Here is a 17,093-nt window from a genome sequence, read left to right on the forward strand (position 1 = left end):
CGCCAAACTCATTTGGATTCTAATGCACACTTTTTACTTTTCAAAATAATTGTAAAAAATTAAATACAGGCTGTCCTGCAACTTCAAGAAACTCAAGTGTAAATGGTGTGTCCTGCTTCGGTGTAGTTCTAGTCGAATCTAGAATATTGAGAATATACAGGAACTTGTCTACATGGCACTTCTCACATTTTGTTTAATTATATAAATATTACCAACGATAATTATGTACCATATTATAGTCACTTAATTTTGTGCGTGGTTTATCAACATACACAGGTTGTAAACAAAATTGGAAAAAAATAAGGCGTTCTTCGTAGGTAATATTCCCGTGCTATATTAATTAAACCTATGTCAAATGCAAACTTACTTAACTTAGGCTACCAATAGATTAACTGCATCATCATCAAGATCAGCCAACGTCAACCCAATGCTGGGCATAGGCCTCTTTATTGCGCCAATATTTTCGATTCTGCGCCGAGACCACGACTGCATGAAATTTATTACGACTTCACACGTTAACTGCATGCAATCGATCTCGCCTGCATGAAGTCGATTTCGACCATATGGAAGTCCGCCGCGCAGGCAGGAGATTGCTCACACACTATCCTGCATATAGCCCACGTATGGAATCTTGCAGGATGGCTTACACGCTGCGACTACATTCATAATTACTCGGCGGACTGCAATACAGGATAATGAATTTACGTATTGATATTTTTATACCAGCATCACGGATTGTTACCTATCTCGATTGTAAGAGTATGATTATGATATATAATTGAAATAATTCTGAATTTCAATTATATTCCTTACTTTATTTATTCTCCTCAAACATCGTTTATGGTCATAAGTCTCCTAAGGTTTCTAAATTATATAGTCATTTAATATTTTATCAGCAGTCGAAGTAGGTCTTTGCTCATGCTTAAGAAGCAATAGTGCTAAGTCCTGTCTTTGCTTTCGCCGAAAACTGAATATTATTTATTATACCATGAAAAAATACTCGAAATTAATACAGACGACAAAAGCTGGCTTCAATGCTGGTACTTGAGCTATTGTTTTGAAATGGATTGCCAATCAACTACAGGTGCTCGTCGGTTATTGCTCAGCATGCGCCAAATATACAGGACTTGAATAGTACATTATTCTGGGCGGTTTCATTGATTCATGCACCCCAAATAAATGACAAGATTAGAGTATTATAGCATTATGACGGTATTACAATGTTGCTAGTAAAATATTTAGTTTGATAAGACAGCCTGTATCAATTTCTTCAAGAAAATATTAACTTTTTTGAGCAATAGTACCTAATACAGGCAGGATTAAAAATATTGTTTTAATTTTAGAAACAAAAGAAAAAAAAGTCATTCAATGTAGCAGATACGTGTTTTTGGAAGATTTCTAACTAGTGGAAGCGTTTTTTATATCCAAATTCTTTGTGATGTCGTAATATTTTGCCAAAATCTTGTGCGTGCTATAAACGATTTTTATTTATATATTATTTACTCTCTTTGATGAGAGGTGTGTGGAAAACTAGAGTCAAGCTAAATACAAACGGTTTGACAGAAGGAGCACTTACAACTTGGGCATATTGTGAGTAGTGAGATGTCCAATGTATCCTAAACGGGTTAGGATAAAGTCGATAGAGCTCAATGGCTGAGCGCCTCAGCCCTCGAAGCTCCGAGGTGAATGCCTTGGAACAACGAGGCTATCTCATCGGCAAAAAAATCGGACAAGGATCTTACGCCACCGTACACCTGGCCGAGTACTGCGATGCATCCAGTCCCAAGCGAATGCATCTCGCGTGCAAGATATTCGACAAAGAAAAAGCACCTAGGGATTTTTTAGAAAAGTTTTTTCCTCGCGAGCTCGACATCTTGACTAAAATCGAGAATCCTCACATCATTCAAGTACATAGTATCTTACAGCGTGGCCCGCGAGTGTTTATATTTATGAGATATGCTGACAATGGAGATCTATTAGATTTCATTAAACGCAATGGAGTCGTGCCCGAGAATCAAGCGAAACTATGGTTCAGGCAGATGGCAAGCGGTCTGCAGTATCTTCATAGCAAAAATATTGCTCACCGAGATTTGAAATGTGAGAATATATTGTTGTCACGACGATTTAATGTAAAGTTAGCAGATTTCGGATTTGCGAGGTTTTGCACGGATGGTGAAAATCGACGTGTGCTTAGCCAGACGTACTGTGGCTCTGCGGCTTACGCGGCGCCGGAGGTGGTGAGCGGAACACCCTACAACCCGAAACTCGCCGACGTGTGGTCTCTTGGAATCATCTTGTTCATCATGCTCAACGCCTCCATGCCCTTCGACGATTCCAATTTGCGCAAGCTGCTGAAAGACCAAATGTCACGCAATTGGGTGTTTCGCTCGAGGATAAGGGACACCGTGTCAGCAGCGGCGAAGTCCATAGTTCGCCATATCCTCGAGCCGGACATCACGCTGCGCCTGACGCTGGACCGCGTGCTATCGCACGAGTGGACGCGTCCGCGCAAGGACAAGAGCGCTAGTCTGATGGGGCGGCTGGTGCAGTCTGCCCCCTCCGCGCCGCATTCGCCCGGCAAGCGCGAGCACGACGAGGCCGGCCCTTCGGCGGGCACCGGCGCGCGCGTCTCGGGCGACCACCGCGACACCGAGCGGGAGCGCCACGACGATATCAACATGCGCTCCCACGATTCATAGGCTGCAGCTATCTACATAGCTGCTGCCCTCCATCGTACAATCAAACAATAATGTTACGTGAACAAGTGTTTTTAAACTTTAAAGCTTTTCGACCCTCATAATATCGAAAATTCACATTATTATTTTAGATTTTTTTTACAATTGACGACTTAAACTATTGTTGGTCGCCAATAGTGAAAATAAAAGATTTTGTATTAAAATAGTCCATCCCCGTCTTTTTATTGTTAAATATATGAATGCATAGAGAAGATAACATAAAACAATACATAGTGAGAACAATTTAGGGTACCAGTGGCGAACAGTGAATATAAAATAAGCTGATATATAATATAGGATATAGGTACTCAGTAAATACAGCAATGCACGATATTTTTGTTCCTAGTTCAGTGAGTATTCACCAGGTTAGTCACAAACAGAGAACCTCCTTTACACAGTCGCTTTATCGCGCGTGATCAACAGGATTGGCGCGGGAAAGCCGACACGCGCAATCGAGCGCGATTACCTGTTTGAATTTTTTAAGCTAACGTTCTTTCGCGCGCGATTACTCGTTTTCGTTTTTTTTACAACGGAAAGAGCGTCCGCGTAACGGCTATAGTGCAAGATAGACCGCGTGAAACTGGCGCGCGTTGGATAGCGCGCGCGACTGATGAGCGCAATCTCGCGGTCTTTCCATTTTCCTTTCAACGTTTTCACACGCGCACTCAATCGCACACGATTTATTTATTACGCGCGATACAGTGTCTGTAAAGCTCGCTAATATAATGTTTCATTGCTATGTAATGAAAAGTTACAAAAAGAACTTCTACTCGTTTTTTATAAAGATATCAATTTAAATGACAAACCATTTGCATTTAAACTGAATTATATATATATACTTACGAGCTCTTATTCTGCATTAAATCCATTAAACCACAAATCATTTAATAATTGAAACACGCACTTGTTACTTTATATTAATAAACAATAGTATTCCGAATGTTATTATTACTTACGCAGTGTCTTATCGCTCGATTTGGACTCGTCTAACATCAACCAAGACGCGACTGTGTTGTTGCTGATGTTGAGATTTTTTACACATCAACAGATGCGGATGCTGTGTCTATTTAAAAACAATCGTGAAAAATTTAAGATCTTTGTTGGAGCTACATGAAAAAGCTTTTTAATGATTTTGATTTTCCGACCTACATACAATTAATCTGCCTACCTAGCTTATATCGTACTGAAATTTTCTTATAGGGCTTGCAGTCTGTTTTGTCAGCCTCCGCAATGATTGATGCTGATATATTATGAATATCAGCATTAATCATTGCGGAGGCTGATGGTTGTGCGGATAATCCGCATAACCCTGGTGTGGACATAATTGCAAATCATTTACCTATCTCGCTTGCACATTTGCGTTTCTAATTTTATCATAACTCCGTGCTTCTTGACTTGTAATCCATTCAGTTTGCATACAGTGCATTTTTACATTGTAGTGACAAAGACGACTGCTTAGTACGTGATACATTGGTAAGTACCTATACTAAAGGCCGTCCGTTCCGTCGCCATAGGAGTATATGAAATTTTTCTTCAAGTCACTTGTATAGGCAACATTACATCAAGCTATGCAGTTTTATTCAAATATCGCCTCCAGAGCGAAGAAACAAGATCCGTGTATAGCTAGATGTGCTGCCTTCTGTAATAGTAACTGTGTGGTAGTTGAAAATTGGATTAATAAATGAATATAAAAATTTCGTTGATTACTATAATAATATTACATTTTTAATGCTTAGATTGGTAACCAATTAGCAAGATAATGGAAATTGTGCTTAATGGACCCATCGCCACTGGTACCTTAGTAGGGTAAAGGCACCGGTAGTCAGCCTTTCAACGGGAATTTCAATTTTGAATCTTAGTTATTTGTACAGAGTAGGTCGGATAAAAAAAAGTTCCACACTCGATCAATCATTTATTATAGTTTTAATAGAAATAATGTAACAAATAAAAATCTTCTGCACTGATATTATATTTAGGTTTAAAGAAAAAATGACACTTTTTCCCTGTAGTCAGCCTCTAAAATCCAATAAACAGCTTCTGTGTACCCTGTACTCAGCCTAATAATGAGATCAAAATCAACAATAATTATATGTGAAAATCAACGGATATATGGGATACGAGTGTCGGTCTTGGTGTCATTTTTTACCAAAAATAATAAAAATACCTTTATTAATATAGTTAAATAATAAATATATTACCCATACCTACCTACATAATAAGGGACGGCTGGACACTGATACCGCAAAACCCAGTGGGTCAGCCTTATTGAAAAAATATTTTCAAATGGGGCTGACTATACTGGGTTTTTCACAGAATTGTATAAGGAATGTTAAGCTAAATTTGAACATTTTATTGTAACGATCTTAACGATAAAATTTTTATCATGATTTGAAAAATATACGATTTACCCAAAAGTTAGCCCCTGGAGGCTGAGTATTGTATTTCATATAAAAAGCCAAGTCTCCAGTGGCCAGCCCCCTCAATTTGTACGAAATTTAGTGATAAATTATCACAGTAACTAATAAGTAACACACAAGTGGAGAACAGTTACTTTTAACATCGAAACATAACTTTCTTACTTGTTATGAGAACGCCACTTGCTGAGAAAAAAATGGCGGACATGGCACAACGGCTCTTGTCGACTGACGGCACCAGTATAAACGAGTTTATTTCTGTTCTTGACCTCTTACCGCACTAGTCGCGTAATGTATTGACCAATGAGGAGTCAAAGCTTAATTTTATCAACTTTAGATTTGGTAATTAATAAAAGACCGCTATTTACTTATAAATACCGGTCTTTTTTTAATTAACAAAAAAAAAATTGCTTAACAATTAAACACGCAAAAGGCTGACTACAGGATCCTGTCTGGCCACTGGTGCTCTTACCCTCTATATATAGTCTATTTGTCTATAATTTACAGAGATTAAATACTTAGCCAATTTTCTACTGGTACGTTAATAGGTATTTTGGAATCAAACAGAGATTTTAAGGCTATGAATGGAGCTTTTTATTTAGAATTTAGAAAAGTTTGCTTCTTGCAATGTTACGGGGGTTGCAGTGCAGATATCTTCTCGATGTTCTCAATTCCTTAATTGTGACGGTAATGACTTCTTTAAATAATACTGTTATTTTATAATTAATTGGTTATGTCATACAGCTACCATGTATTTGTAATTATATTTTGTGTCTGCTGGAGATCCGTGAACTTCGATGCGGAATTTACCACCTAGAGCCGGCGCCTGCGCCCATGAGTATTTTATTGTGATCTTCTTGTACTTAGCATCATATTCCACTTTAGGTGGAGATAGTGACGACACCAAAACCTTCACGTACCGCACTTCTAGAGAGGGTTCCTATAAAATAGTGGGTTTTGAATAACTTATTTACAAAAATGTAATACAGAGTTATGTCCTTGTGGACGATTGCCACTTACCGCAGACAACTTCGCTTTGCTGAAAGAAGCGCAGCAGAGTCACTGTTCACATCAGGTCAACTGCCGCCTCTTCAGCAAGCGAATTCGTCTGACGAAGGCAGTTTTCTCTCAGAGGGCAGTCTGACGGTGGTTAGGTGTAACCTAGTCGACTCTGTCGACTTTGGCTGTGATCTACTGTCGTCTTTGGCTGCGATCTACTATCGTCAAACGACTTACAATACGATATAAAAATTCTTTATTGTACACCAAAAAAGGAAACAAATACAATTAAATTAAAAATAAGCGGTGGTGCAATGGGCGGTCTTAATCTCTTTAAACGATTTCTGCCAGACAATCTTTATGGATACCCCTGAGCCCAGGGAGACTCAGGGGTTATGTGGGGACTCTCCCTCCAGACTGGAGGGCCTACCCCACTAAAACCCCCCCGGGTTTCCCTCTCGCCGGTTGAGTCGGCGCCGTGGGATCAGTGAACATTCACCACGACACCGCCCGGCCGCCCTAGCTTACGCCAGGGCTCCCGCGCCAACGGAGGAGAGAGTCGGTTGTCCTCCGACCCGCCCCCCAGACGAGTGAGGCCGTGCAATGCAGGCTCCGGAGTCCCTGCCCAGAGCCCGCTGTTCTCACTAGGGGATCAGGCGAGCAGCGAACTGCCTTCGCCTTCTCCCCGTACGTCTGCGCCGGAGCGGGTGCGCGTCCGCCGCGTCCTCGCGCACCCGCTCCGCGGCCTCCTTTTGCGACATAACCTCTGCTCAAAAGGAGGCCACCGCCTCCCAGGACTCCTCGCTATCGAGCATGGCGGCAACCACGTTCGGCAGCGAGAGGTCCTGCCCTACAGTCCCCGTCAGAGTGCGGCGCTGCTCATCCCACCGGCTACACACCTCTAGGGTGTGCTGCGCGGTGTCATCCGCAGCGCCGCACTCGTGCCACGACGGGGACGGTTCCCTCCTCGCCACCTTGTGCAGGTAGTGACCGAAGCAGCCGTGCCCGGTCAGCACCTGCACAAGGTGGTACTACAGTGGCCCGTGGGACCGGTTTACCCACTTTACGAGGACAGGGCGGATCGCCTCTATGGTACGAGTGCCATAGGGGGATCCGCCAAGCCCTCTTTCCACCGATCCCGCTAACGCTGCGCCGCGAGGCGGCGCTCCCGCTCCACCTCTTGGGGAGCGGGTCGCTCGCCTCGGTCCCTCATTCCCCGCCTGTAGGTGCGGACCTCCGCCAGGTACTCGGCTTCGAGGTCCCACGGCGGAGTACCGGCGAGGACGCATGCGGCAGCGCAGGCCACCGTCCTGTACGCCCTGCACATTCTCAGGGCGACCGCCCTCAGGAGCCCCGTATAAGGCCATACTCCGGGTCACCCCGGCGTATAGCCTTCTGCATGGGGCTCCCGGCCTCCCGAGGTTGGGCAGGAGCCTGCCCAACGCCGATGCGGCGCCCACTATTCGGGGAGCAAGTTGAAATGCTCCCCGAAGTTCCATCGCCGGTCCAGGACAAGTCCCAGATATTTCATCTGGGACTTGACCGGGACCGATACTCCCGCGATGGAGATGTGGGCGCCTGCCGGCACCGCCCAACCTCTACCCCTCCCGCCGAAGACGGCCACATCCGTCTTCGGCACGGCGACCTCGAGCCCCAGCAGTTGTATTCGGCGGACCACCATGTCCGCCGCTACTGAGGCTCTTCGGGCCGCCTCCTGGAAGGTGGTGCCCTGGACGGCCACCAGCGTGTCATCGGCGTACGCGATGACCGCCGTCCGGATAAGAGCATACCTGCGAAGTCTAATGGGTAACCACTTCAGCTCCTTGCCGTAAATGGAAACGTGATTAAATTTCTTCAGCTCATAAATGAAACGGATGCGACAGTTTTGTAGACGTTCGAGTTTCTGGAGCTGTTCTTCGGTTAAATTCAGATAGCAGGCATCAGCATAATCGAGAATTGAAAGAAAAAGAGTTTGGGCAAGCGCTATTTTCGTGGCAATAGGCAAGAAATTACGTAACCGTCTAAGAGATGCGGCAAACAGAAACAATAAGCGACCGGTCTCAGCTAATTGAGGTGTCCAAGATATTTGACTGTCAATTAGTATACCCAGATTTTTTACATTGCCACTAATTTTAATGTAGGTGCCATCTATAATAACTTGCGACAAGCGAAACCAATACATCTTGAATACCATTCTAGAAATCCCAATAACAATCACTTGCGTTTTCGTTGCGTTAAGTTTGAAGCCATATTGTTTACTCCACGTCGAAATATGACGGAGATCATTATTGATTTCCTCAATGGCTTCGTGCAAGTTTCCAAGATGTTAGTGAGTGTAAATTTGGTAAGACTGCGGGAAATTGAATTAATGAAGATCGAGAAAAGAAGAGGAGACAAATCGCCGCCCTGCGGAACGCCAGCATTGATGTCACACCTAGAAGAGAACCTCTCATCAAGGCGAACACGTTACTATAAAACCAAGAGATTACAATTGGAAATGAGTTAAGAGTGCGTAAAAGTTCAGTTAAAATGTCAAAATCAACATTGTTGAAAGCATTGTTGAAATAAAGCAATGACATTACAGTCAGTTGCTGTTGCGACATACTATAATAACCTGATGTCATCAGTGATCCTAACAAGAGCAGTCACAGCGCTGTGTCCTGGTCGGAAGCCGGATTGGAAGGAGTTGAGAAGGTTGTTGCGCATGAGAAAAGGAGTAATTTGGCTATGAACTAGTCGCTCTAGTAGCTTTGATAGAAAGGGAAATATAGAAATAGGTCGGAAATCAGAAAGGTAAGATAAGAGTCACTTTCCAAAGGGAAGGAAATTCCCCACTGCTGATAGAAAAATGAAGAATTTATCGGATCACAGGTAAAATCTCATCAAGTATGAGTAAAATCATTTTACCAATATGATTACTGTCTTGGACGATGAAACAGCATTGAACTATGCCCTTCGTAACATCACAAGCAGTAAACTCTTTTAAGGAAAACGGATCCTCCGTTTTCTCGGGTCCTTTTCTTAACGGGTCGGCAGTTGGAAACGAGGAAAGATAGTTTAAGGTAGATGTTTTAGTCGGCCCGTAGAAGGCAACCGAATCAGATAAATGATAAGAACAATAAGGTTTAATTTTTTGGGAAACAATCTTGACGTGACTTAGAACTCCCAGCGACCTAAGAAACTTCCAGACTTTAGCCAAATCATCAGATTCTGAAGAACTATGAATTTGTAGGTATTGTCCGTCCTTACACAATTTATTGAATTTTTTATTGAAGTAATTACTGCTCATACAAGATACGTTTATTCTCGTCTGTAGGATTGTACTTAAATCTGGCCTTAGCTGTGAGCTTTTTATTCAAAGCAGATCTCATATCTGGTCTAGCCTAAGTGCAGGGAGGTGTTTCATTGTAACTGTACTGTTAAAATCAGGTACTTTACTATCGATTGATACAGCATTTACAACGTTATCCCGCAGTCAATCTCCCGAGCATCACTCCGTAAACAGTCCAAATCAATTCCACGAAAATGACTAACAGTCGTATTCTAGAACTCTACTCAATGCTCAAGTCAGGATTACAATTGAAACACAAGCACTGGAAATACGACCCTAATGGCAGGGACTTGAGTATGATTTCTAGTGCTTTAAATTATACTCAAATCCTGACTTGAGCATTGAGTAGAGTTCTAGAACACGACCCTTAGTGTTTATATTGGGTGGCAAAGGCGACCTGTCTACCTAATGTAAAAGTGCAATAAGTATTTAGTCAATATGAAACATGTTTGCTTACAATCGACGTTGCAATAGGAATTTCTTTTTCATATTCAAACAATCCCAACTTCCCATTAGTTGTATAAATTACAGGATCCTCCTCATGCGAACCTGCAGATAGATGTAGATGAGTTAAAACTAGGCTAAAGTATTTTTATTCATTTGTTTCCCAAGAATGTTAACACAGAACATAACGAAAATGGAAGTAAATTAACTTGTTACTCCGTGAACCCAGTGGAGATAAATAGCAGCGCTAGTGTTGATTTTTTTTTTCATATAGGTTTTCTCACCCTACATCGCAACTACAGTCCCAGATACCACCGTCTGATATATAGGTATCCCTCGCGTGTTGCGTATCTCTACGAGTCGGTTCTTGTCAGGGGTTGTCAGGGGATTCTTCGACGCTCTGTCGAAGAAATTCGTTTCTTCGGTCGAGCGAAAAAAATATTCAACACACGCGCAGCTATTTTACATAATTTAAGCTCCACTGGGTTCGCGGAGTAATAATTTGCTTCCACTTTTATTACAATAGGGCATTCCGCAAAGTAACGCCGGAATCGATTAACATAACATTTATGATTTTTTCGCATACGCAATTACATTGAATTCTAGTATCTACAGAAAAAGCCACATAGAAACCTATATTATTAAATATTTTTAAAATCAAGTAATGGATTGCAAGAGCAGAACTGGACAGTTTGTCACATCCTTATTAGTCAACTAACTTAATCATAATAGGTGAAAATGATTTTCGCATGGTCCCATTACAGCAGAGTAGTAGTTATACGGACGGATATTAGCAATAGTAAACTGTTAAAAGGGCAGTCTGAGGATGCATCTTGACATATTATGTTTTGCATCCTTGGTGTAATAAGGTCACATGTGCAAAATCATAACTTTTCAGGAGAGAGGTTTCAAATTCTACGATGGAAATTAGTTCATAAGTTTTTCATGCTTAAAAAAAGAATGACTGGGTTTCAAAATTAGTCAAATCCACTTTTTTTTCAGTACCGGACAAAAATTGGTTTTTGAGTATGGTAGCCCCCGTTGAAAGTACCTACGGTTTCTAGTACCTATAATTCAGACGAGGTATAAGATTACTCCTACGTAAAAAACAGCTCTAGTCCCATAAAAATGGTCTAAAATATACATATATGTAAAAATATATATAATATAAAATATAAAGAATAATTGAATGGATTTGGTCGATTTTGTTAGTAAATTAGGATTTAAATAATATTGAAAGTTTAGTTTGACCATTTCTGTTAATGAAGCACTTGAAAGATCAGGGGTAGTCAATGGCTGCCTTGTGAATGGGCAACAGTGACGGAATTAAAAATAATAATTTTTATTATTGAAAAGTTCTTAAAATGAAATCTAAATTAAAAAAATTAAAATCTTAAAACCTCTCTATATCAGTAAAATTGAAGTGCTTCCTCCAGCATCTTGCACATTTCCTCTTGAATTTTATTTTATACTTCTGCTGGCCTAGCTTTTAATTTAGATTCATTTATGACAAGTTAGTAGTTGTAAGTAGTTGCAAGTTATAAACATGACTGACTTGAAAAGTTTACTCAGTGAGAACATTTTGTTTTTGTGTCTTTCCATGTCAATTTGTGTTGCGGCCGTTTTTTTGACATTTCAGACGCAGTTTCTGCTATACACACCTCATTTTCCTCGAATATTTCATTAGTTTTTTAGCGAAACTCTGCATAAAGTTCTTCACCTGACTAAATCGCGAAATGAAGAGAAAACAATACGGCCGACACGGTCAAACCAAATACTCGAAGCTGATTGGCTGTCCCGGATTTGACTGATTTTGAAGTGTAAGTGCTTTCGTTTTGACTAATTTTTAAACCCTACAATTTTGATATACTACCCTACGCGAATTTAGATAGTTTTGAAAAGCACGAGAGTGATCTTGACGTAATATTTACTTTGAAAAATCAGTTTTTTGGATTTAGGCAATTTTGAAACCTCTCTAATTATTAATTTTCACATACACATAATTTCTTTAATATAATTCGTATTACTTTTAAGACTTTCATGTGATACAAGGCCTATGATTACATGTGGCTTTATTATAGCAACGGTATGATTATATTAGGGGTTAAAGTATGAAATTGCCGTTTTATTGCAATAGGTTCTTTGAATTTTCATAGAATCTTCATGGTTGGAGATTTTCGAATGAAACTTTTTTCAAATGGTTTCTGTGATTTTTTTTTTTTAAATTTGAAACATTTGAATATCGACTTTCAATTGCTTTTGTTATTCAATTTAGACAAGAAAGATGGATACTGCGAAAATTCGAGTGATTTTTGAATACGAGTTCCGACGCGGAACTAACGCGGCAGAAACAGCCCGCAATATCAATGCTGCGTTTGGAGAGGGGTCTACTAATGAACGTACCGTGCGATTTTGGTTTAAACGCTTTCGTGATGGAAATTTCGACTTAAAGAACGAGGCACGAGGAAGACCGCCCACACAGGTGAATAACGATGAATTAAGAGAGATAGTGGAAGCCGATCCTAGTCAAACTACCCAGGAATTAGCGGCATGGTTTAACGTTACCTTACCCACAATATTGACTCACTTGCGTCAAATCAATAAAATAAAAAAATACGAAAAATGGGTGCCTCATGATTTGACTGATCTGCAGAAAGAAACGCGTGTTGAAACTTGTGTTGCCTTGTTGAACCGGTACAGAAATGAAGGAATATTGGATCGAATTGTAACATGTGATGAAAAGTGGATTCTTTATGATAACCGGAAAAGAAAAATGCAATGGCTGACCCCAGGTCAAATGCCACAACAGTGTCCTAAAGCAAAACTTACCAATAAAAAGGTAATGGTAACTGTTTGGTGGTCTCAGCATGGTGTTATTCACTATAGTTTTCTCCGATCTGGTCAAGCAATAACGGCAGATGTCTATTGTGCCGAACTCCGAACCATGTTGACAAAACTAGCAGTAAAACAGCCCCGACTCATGAATCGATCTTCACCATTATTGCTCCACGACAACGCGAGACCTCACACAGCACGAGAAACCATTCTGACCCTTCAGGAACTGCAGTTAGAAACCATTCGTCATCCTCCGTATTCACCAGACCTTGCTCCAACGGACTACCATTTTTTTCGTGATTTGGACAATTATCTACGTGACAAGAAGTTTTCTTCCCAGGAGGCAGTACAAAATGCTTTCACACAGTTTGTGCAGTCTAGATCGTCGGAGTTCTATCGCAAAGGCATTAATAACCTTCCCATTAGATGGCAGCAATGTATAGATAATAATGGCAACTATTTTGATTAAATAAATTTGTTAAAAATTTAAAAAATAAACAATTTAGATTTTCAGTACAAATCGGCAATTTCATACTTTAACCCCTATTATTATTTTGGGGAATTCGTGCTCTGCGCGTTATAAAACTTTAAGTATGTCGTAATCTGTCTGTTGTCTGCGTTCGCCTTTAATATAAGTCTATCATATTGATCCACTTAATCACATTAATGAAGAAATAACAATAATATTATAATAATTACCGAACTTGTAAATAAAATCGTCGGCCAGAGAGCTCCCGACCTCCAACAATATCAAGATCAAAAGCGCTGGTATTATCATTCGCATGGCTGTGAACTCGTGTGTTATTTTTTTATTACTAATTGTTATGTGCTTCTTCACTATTATAACATCAAGCAAATTAGCTTTGAAAGGCAATTAAGTGTGTATAATTTTGTCTTAGTTCAGGTCATAAAGTTCTGTTCAGGTCCCTAATTAACTCTACGGACTTCTGCACGTATCTAAGTCATGGTGGATATATATTTTTTAATAAGATATTCGCAACTATCTAACCACAATCTCACGTATTATTAACTTTACAGTAGATGGGTTTTATTTATAAATGAATACGCCATTTATAAAAACATGAAATTTACTTGCTGTTTGGAAACTTTTATTTAAATAAATCACAAAAATTTGAGTAGACGCAAATTTTATTAACTAAATAACTTTATTTTTGCCCTCCATTTTTTCCACAATTATTTTATAGCGAGGTACTTGTACAAATAGATTTCTAACTTTAATCAGCTCTAACTTATATTACCTGTGGCGTAAGGCGCTGTATGCTGAGACACAGGTTAAGCCCCAGTTTAGCACAGAGGCCTAAATTGCGATGTACAATTTTTCCTTAGCCATATATTATAATTGATTATTTTTGTACACTATTCTGTACATTATTGTTTTAAAGCAATTAAATATTTATATCCAAATTCTCGGACCATATTCAGTTTAAGACAGAATCTGAAGAATTCATAGTTCTGAAATAACGAGTTCTGATTCGTTCACTGAATGAAGATTGTGGTTGCACAGCTGATACGTGGTAATGACGGCGTTGCCGAGGAAGTGTCCCGAAGGGTCTACACGCATCACATGCACGTGATCGTCACCTATGGTGAATTGGACCATGGGTGGGGCGACCCAGTCGCATACCACTGTCACAGCCTTGTTCACTGTTGGTGGGTTCAAGCAGAACAACTGAAATATTACATAAAATTAATAATAATTGACAGCTCTGTCACGCAAAATGAGTTGTAGTTAACAAGCGGTGAAGGGAAAACTCATAAGAACACCAATAGGTTTGAGAAGATCCACAAAGCTCATTGAACACCGTAGTGCAGATATCGGTTATTCTACTAGGTAAGTCTTCTCAGGACCAAGCAATGGGGCATCTAGCGTCAGAAGGTCAACATTGTTTTTTCGCAAAAGAAACACGGCACCAAACCAAAATGATTAACTTTGCTGGAAGTGACCGTGCACCAGCTGTCTGGTCACAGCACCAACTTTTTTCTCTATGACTTCTTACCGGTTGAAAAGCTTCTCGTTGCCCGGGAATGAGGTATGCCGGTTTGTAATCGAATCTGTACTTTGATTGATAGTCTGTGTCTGAAATAATGATGAGCATCGATTTAGGACTGCGTTGATAGGAAGATGGAGGGAGTTAGTAGCAGTAGAGTTCGTTGTGAAAGAGTTCGTCCAGGGAAGTACTGCTACCTTACCTATTTCTGCTGCCAAGCAATAATGCGACTATTACTGCGTTCCGGTTTTGAGGGGTAAGAGTGCTAGTGAAGTTACAGTCACATGGGACTTGTCAATTTGTGTCCCAGGATGATGGGCGTAGTGGCAGTGCCCCTGAGATCTATGCGATTTAAAGCTCAGAGTGGCACTGCAACTGCTATGGATACAGGCGCACGACTTGTTCGTCCCATCACTTGGCATTGTAAAAAAAGTTTTAAGTTTATTTTAACCTAGGTATATTTATAACTAGGTTGAAATTTGTTTTTTTTATTAAATATATGGCACCCTTGATAAAATTCCTTATAATTATGTAACAATAAAGTCCTTGTTCCTACTTATTTATATTGTGTAAGATGTTAGAAATTCGTTTTAGTAGTAATCTAGGAATATAGCTGATAAAAGTATTGTATACCTTTTAAGTTGTACAAAATAACAGAGACAGTAATAAAAGCTTTTAACTTTACCTTTCGTCACTACTGTGCAGTGAGGTGGATGGTCCATCTTTGACTTTCCATTCGATATATTAATTATTGTACAAATTATGACAATAACAATCACCGAAAATTTTAACTGTGCACTCATTATTGCAATATAAGTCGCTTAACCCACAAAAAATACACTGAGTACTCAAATACAACTTGTAGGTTACTTGTATGTCTACAAGGAAAACGCACAGCTTTATTTATCAAAATAAAAAACTGTTGTGGTTGCCCCCTAGGTTAACAATAACTTTGTCGTGAGATGAGATAACGTTTTCAAACATTATTTATGTAACAGAATTAAAAACACATTTATCAGAGGACATATTAATTCTTTAATATAATAACTTTTGAAGTACCTAGGTGAACAACAATAAATATTTAAAAAATAGCATTTCGCAATGTTTTCTGAGCAGTATTTCAGCACTGATGTAGATCCTCTCGTAACTATAGAATTATGTCTTCATTTTAATATCGGAATCGTTATATTTTGACTGGTTTGTACAAAGAATACTTTCTAATACGGGATGCTGTAACAGAATAAAAGAGATTAGGGAAAAAGAAGACAAAGATATACCAGATCATTTATTCGTGAACAGTAATTCAGACTTCATACGTACTTTAGTTACCTTTACAGAGTGTAACACAAGCGTACAGAGTCGTAACAAATTTTAGCAGGGAATTACCTTTTGGGGTACAATTTGGGTTCCCGTACAGTTTAGAGCACACATCAAGCTCACGTTTTGGATTTGGATCATGATAACAGTCAAAGCGCCAAAGAGTCAAATTTAAATCTTAGAGTGGTTACACATGGCGACTTTTAGCAGCGAAACAAAAGCGCGCGTTTGTGAAACGCGCGATTGCATCGATACACTTGCTATTTATAGGCGGTTGCATCGATACAAACGCGCGATTGCATCGATACAAAGGCCCGATTGCATTGATACAATCGCTTATAAACACAGACCTAGATAGATGCTGTAAGTGTACATACTTCGCGTGCCCAAAATAAGTGAAATTCACTTAGTTGCCGCTACTACACTTCGACCGTTATCGTAGATAAACATCAGTCGAAAACGCGAAAAATGACTAATTGGGCCATTATAAACTGCAAAAGTACCATAACTGTGGGTAAACAGGGACGTCTTCTTCTACGGGCAAGTGATTTTGTAATCAGATGCATAATTTATTTTAAAAACAATTATTTTGGTTTTTTATGAATTTCGAGAAAACTAAAATGCAACTGCGTGTACACATTATGATTTGTAATACATTGCGGCTTTTACTTGGTGCAATATATTTGTGATCCTTTGTTAATACGCCATGAATATCGAAGGAATGCTTTTATGTATAATGCATTCAGTTTCATGGTACGGCCGCTTGTACATTTCTTTGGCCAAATTTAACATTTAGTGATGTATACGTTACGCAACACTGTTCTCGATTGTGATCGATTTTGAAAACGAAGGGTCGAAAATAATTATGACCTTAGCAATATTATAAAACATTCTATAACTCTTTTGCTATAACGTTTAGTAACCTTTCGTGTTTTTTTCAGTTTTGTAGTATCTATTATCAGTAGTATCTGTAATTTCGATAATTTTTGCAGCACGTTGCCTCGAATGT

The 17,093-nt window shown here is 39.8% G+C and overlaps 3 protein-coding genes and 1 long non-coding RNA gene across 4 annotated transcripts in view; 1 reads left to right on the forward strand and 3 right to left on the reverse strand.

Annotated features, from left to right (window-relative positions):
* Positions 1-1,586: 1,586 nt before the first annotated feature.
* LOC113226534 (testis-specific serine/threonine-protein kinase 2) lies at positions 1,587-2,908 on the forward strand. Its single transcript, XM_026459186.1, has one exon. The coding sequence runs from the start codon at positions 1,650-1,652 to the stop codon at positions 2,697-2,699; it is 1,050 nt and encodes a 349-aa protein (XP_026314971.1). The 5' UTR covers positions 1,587-1,649; the 3' UTR covers positions 2,700-2,908.
* A 2,708-nt stretch (positions 2,909-5,616) lies between these two features.
* On the reverse strand, positions 5,617-13,569 carry LOC113226605. Its single transcript, XM_026459305.1, has 3 exons — positions 13,458-13,569; positions 9,937-10,028; positions 5,617-6,089 (listed from the first exon to the last, which is right to left on the reverse strand). Exons 1-3 carry the CDS (start codon positions 13,540-13,542, stop codon positions 5,886-5,888), a joined length of 381 nt encoding a protein of 126 aa, XP_026315090.1. The 5' UTR covers positions 13,543-13,569; the 3' UTR covers positions 5,617-5,885.
* Positions 13,570-13,855: 286 nt separating this feature from the next.
* LOC113226603 lies at positions 13,856-15,661 on the reverse strand. The gene is made up of 3 exons (XM_026459304.1): positions 15,453-15,661; positions 14,777-14,856; positions 13,856-14,448 (listed from the first exon to the last, which is right to left on the reverse strand). The coding sequence occupies exons 1-3, from the start codon at positions 15,568-15,570 to the stop codon at positions 14,224-14,226; spliced, it is 423 nt and encodes a 140-aa protein (XP_026315089.1). The 5' UTR covers positions 15,571-15,661; the 3' UTR covers positions 13,856-14,223.
* Positions 15,662-15,790: 129 nt separating this feature from the next.
* LOC113226421 overlaps positions 15,791-17,093 on the reverse strand; it is a 5,737-nt gene continuing 4,434 nt past the window's right edge. The window contains exon 3 of the long non-coding RNA XR_003310099.1: positions 15,791-15,997. This is a non-coding gene — a long non-coding RNA (uncharacterized LOC113226421). The remainder of the gene's footprint in view (positions 15,998-17,093) is intronic.

The sequence above is a fragment of the Hyposmocoma kahamanoa genome, unplaced genomic scaffold (assembly GCF_003589595.1).
Source record: "Hyposmocoma kahamanoa isolate Upper Pololo Valley unplaced genomic scaffold, ASM358959v1 192, whole genome shotgun sequence".
Classification (NCBI taxonomy): domain Eukaryota; kingdom Metazoa; phylum Arthropoda; class Insecta; order Lepidoptera; family Cosmopterigidae; genus Hyposmocoma; species Hyposmocoma kahamanoa.

Excerpts from the sequence above, each read along its gene's own strand:
- LOC113226534 (XM_026459186.1), top strand. The coding sequence starts at position 1,650 with ATGGCTGAGCGCCTCAGCCCTCGAAGCTCCGAGGTGAATGCCTTGGAA.
- LOC113226603 (XM_026459304.1), bottom strand. The coding sequence starts at position 15,570 with ATGAGTGCACAGTTAAAATTTTCGGTGATTGTTATTGTCATAATTTGT. Across the intron at positions 14,857-15,452 it reads CTGCACAGTAGTGACGAAAG|ACACAGACTATCAATCAAAG; the intron begins GTAAAGTTAAAA and ends TCATTATTTCAG. Across the intron at positions 14,449-14,776 it reads AACGAGAAGCTTTTCAACCG|TTGTTCTGCTTGAACCCACC; the intron begins GTAAGAAGTCAT and ends GTAATATTTCAG.
- LOC113226605 (XM_026459305.1), bottom strand. The coding sequence starts at position 13,542 with ATGCGAATGATAATACCAGCGCTTTTGATCTTGATATTGTTGGAGGTC. Across the intron at positions 10,029-13,457 it reads CGATTTTATTTACAAGTTCG|GTTCGCATGAGGAGGATCCT; the intron begins GTAATTATTATA and ends ATCTATCTGCAG. Across the intron at positions 6,090-9,936 it reads TTCCTATTGCAACGTCGATT|GAACCCTCTCTAGAAGTGCG; the intron begins GTAAGCAAACAT and ends ACTATTTTATAG.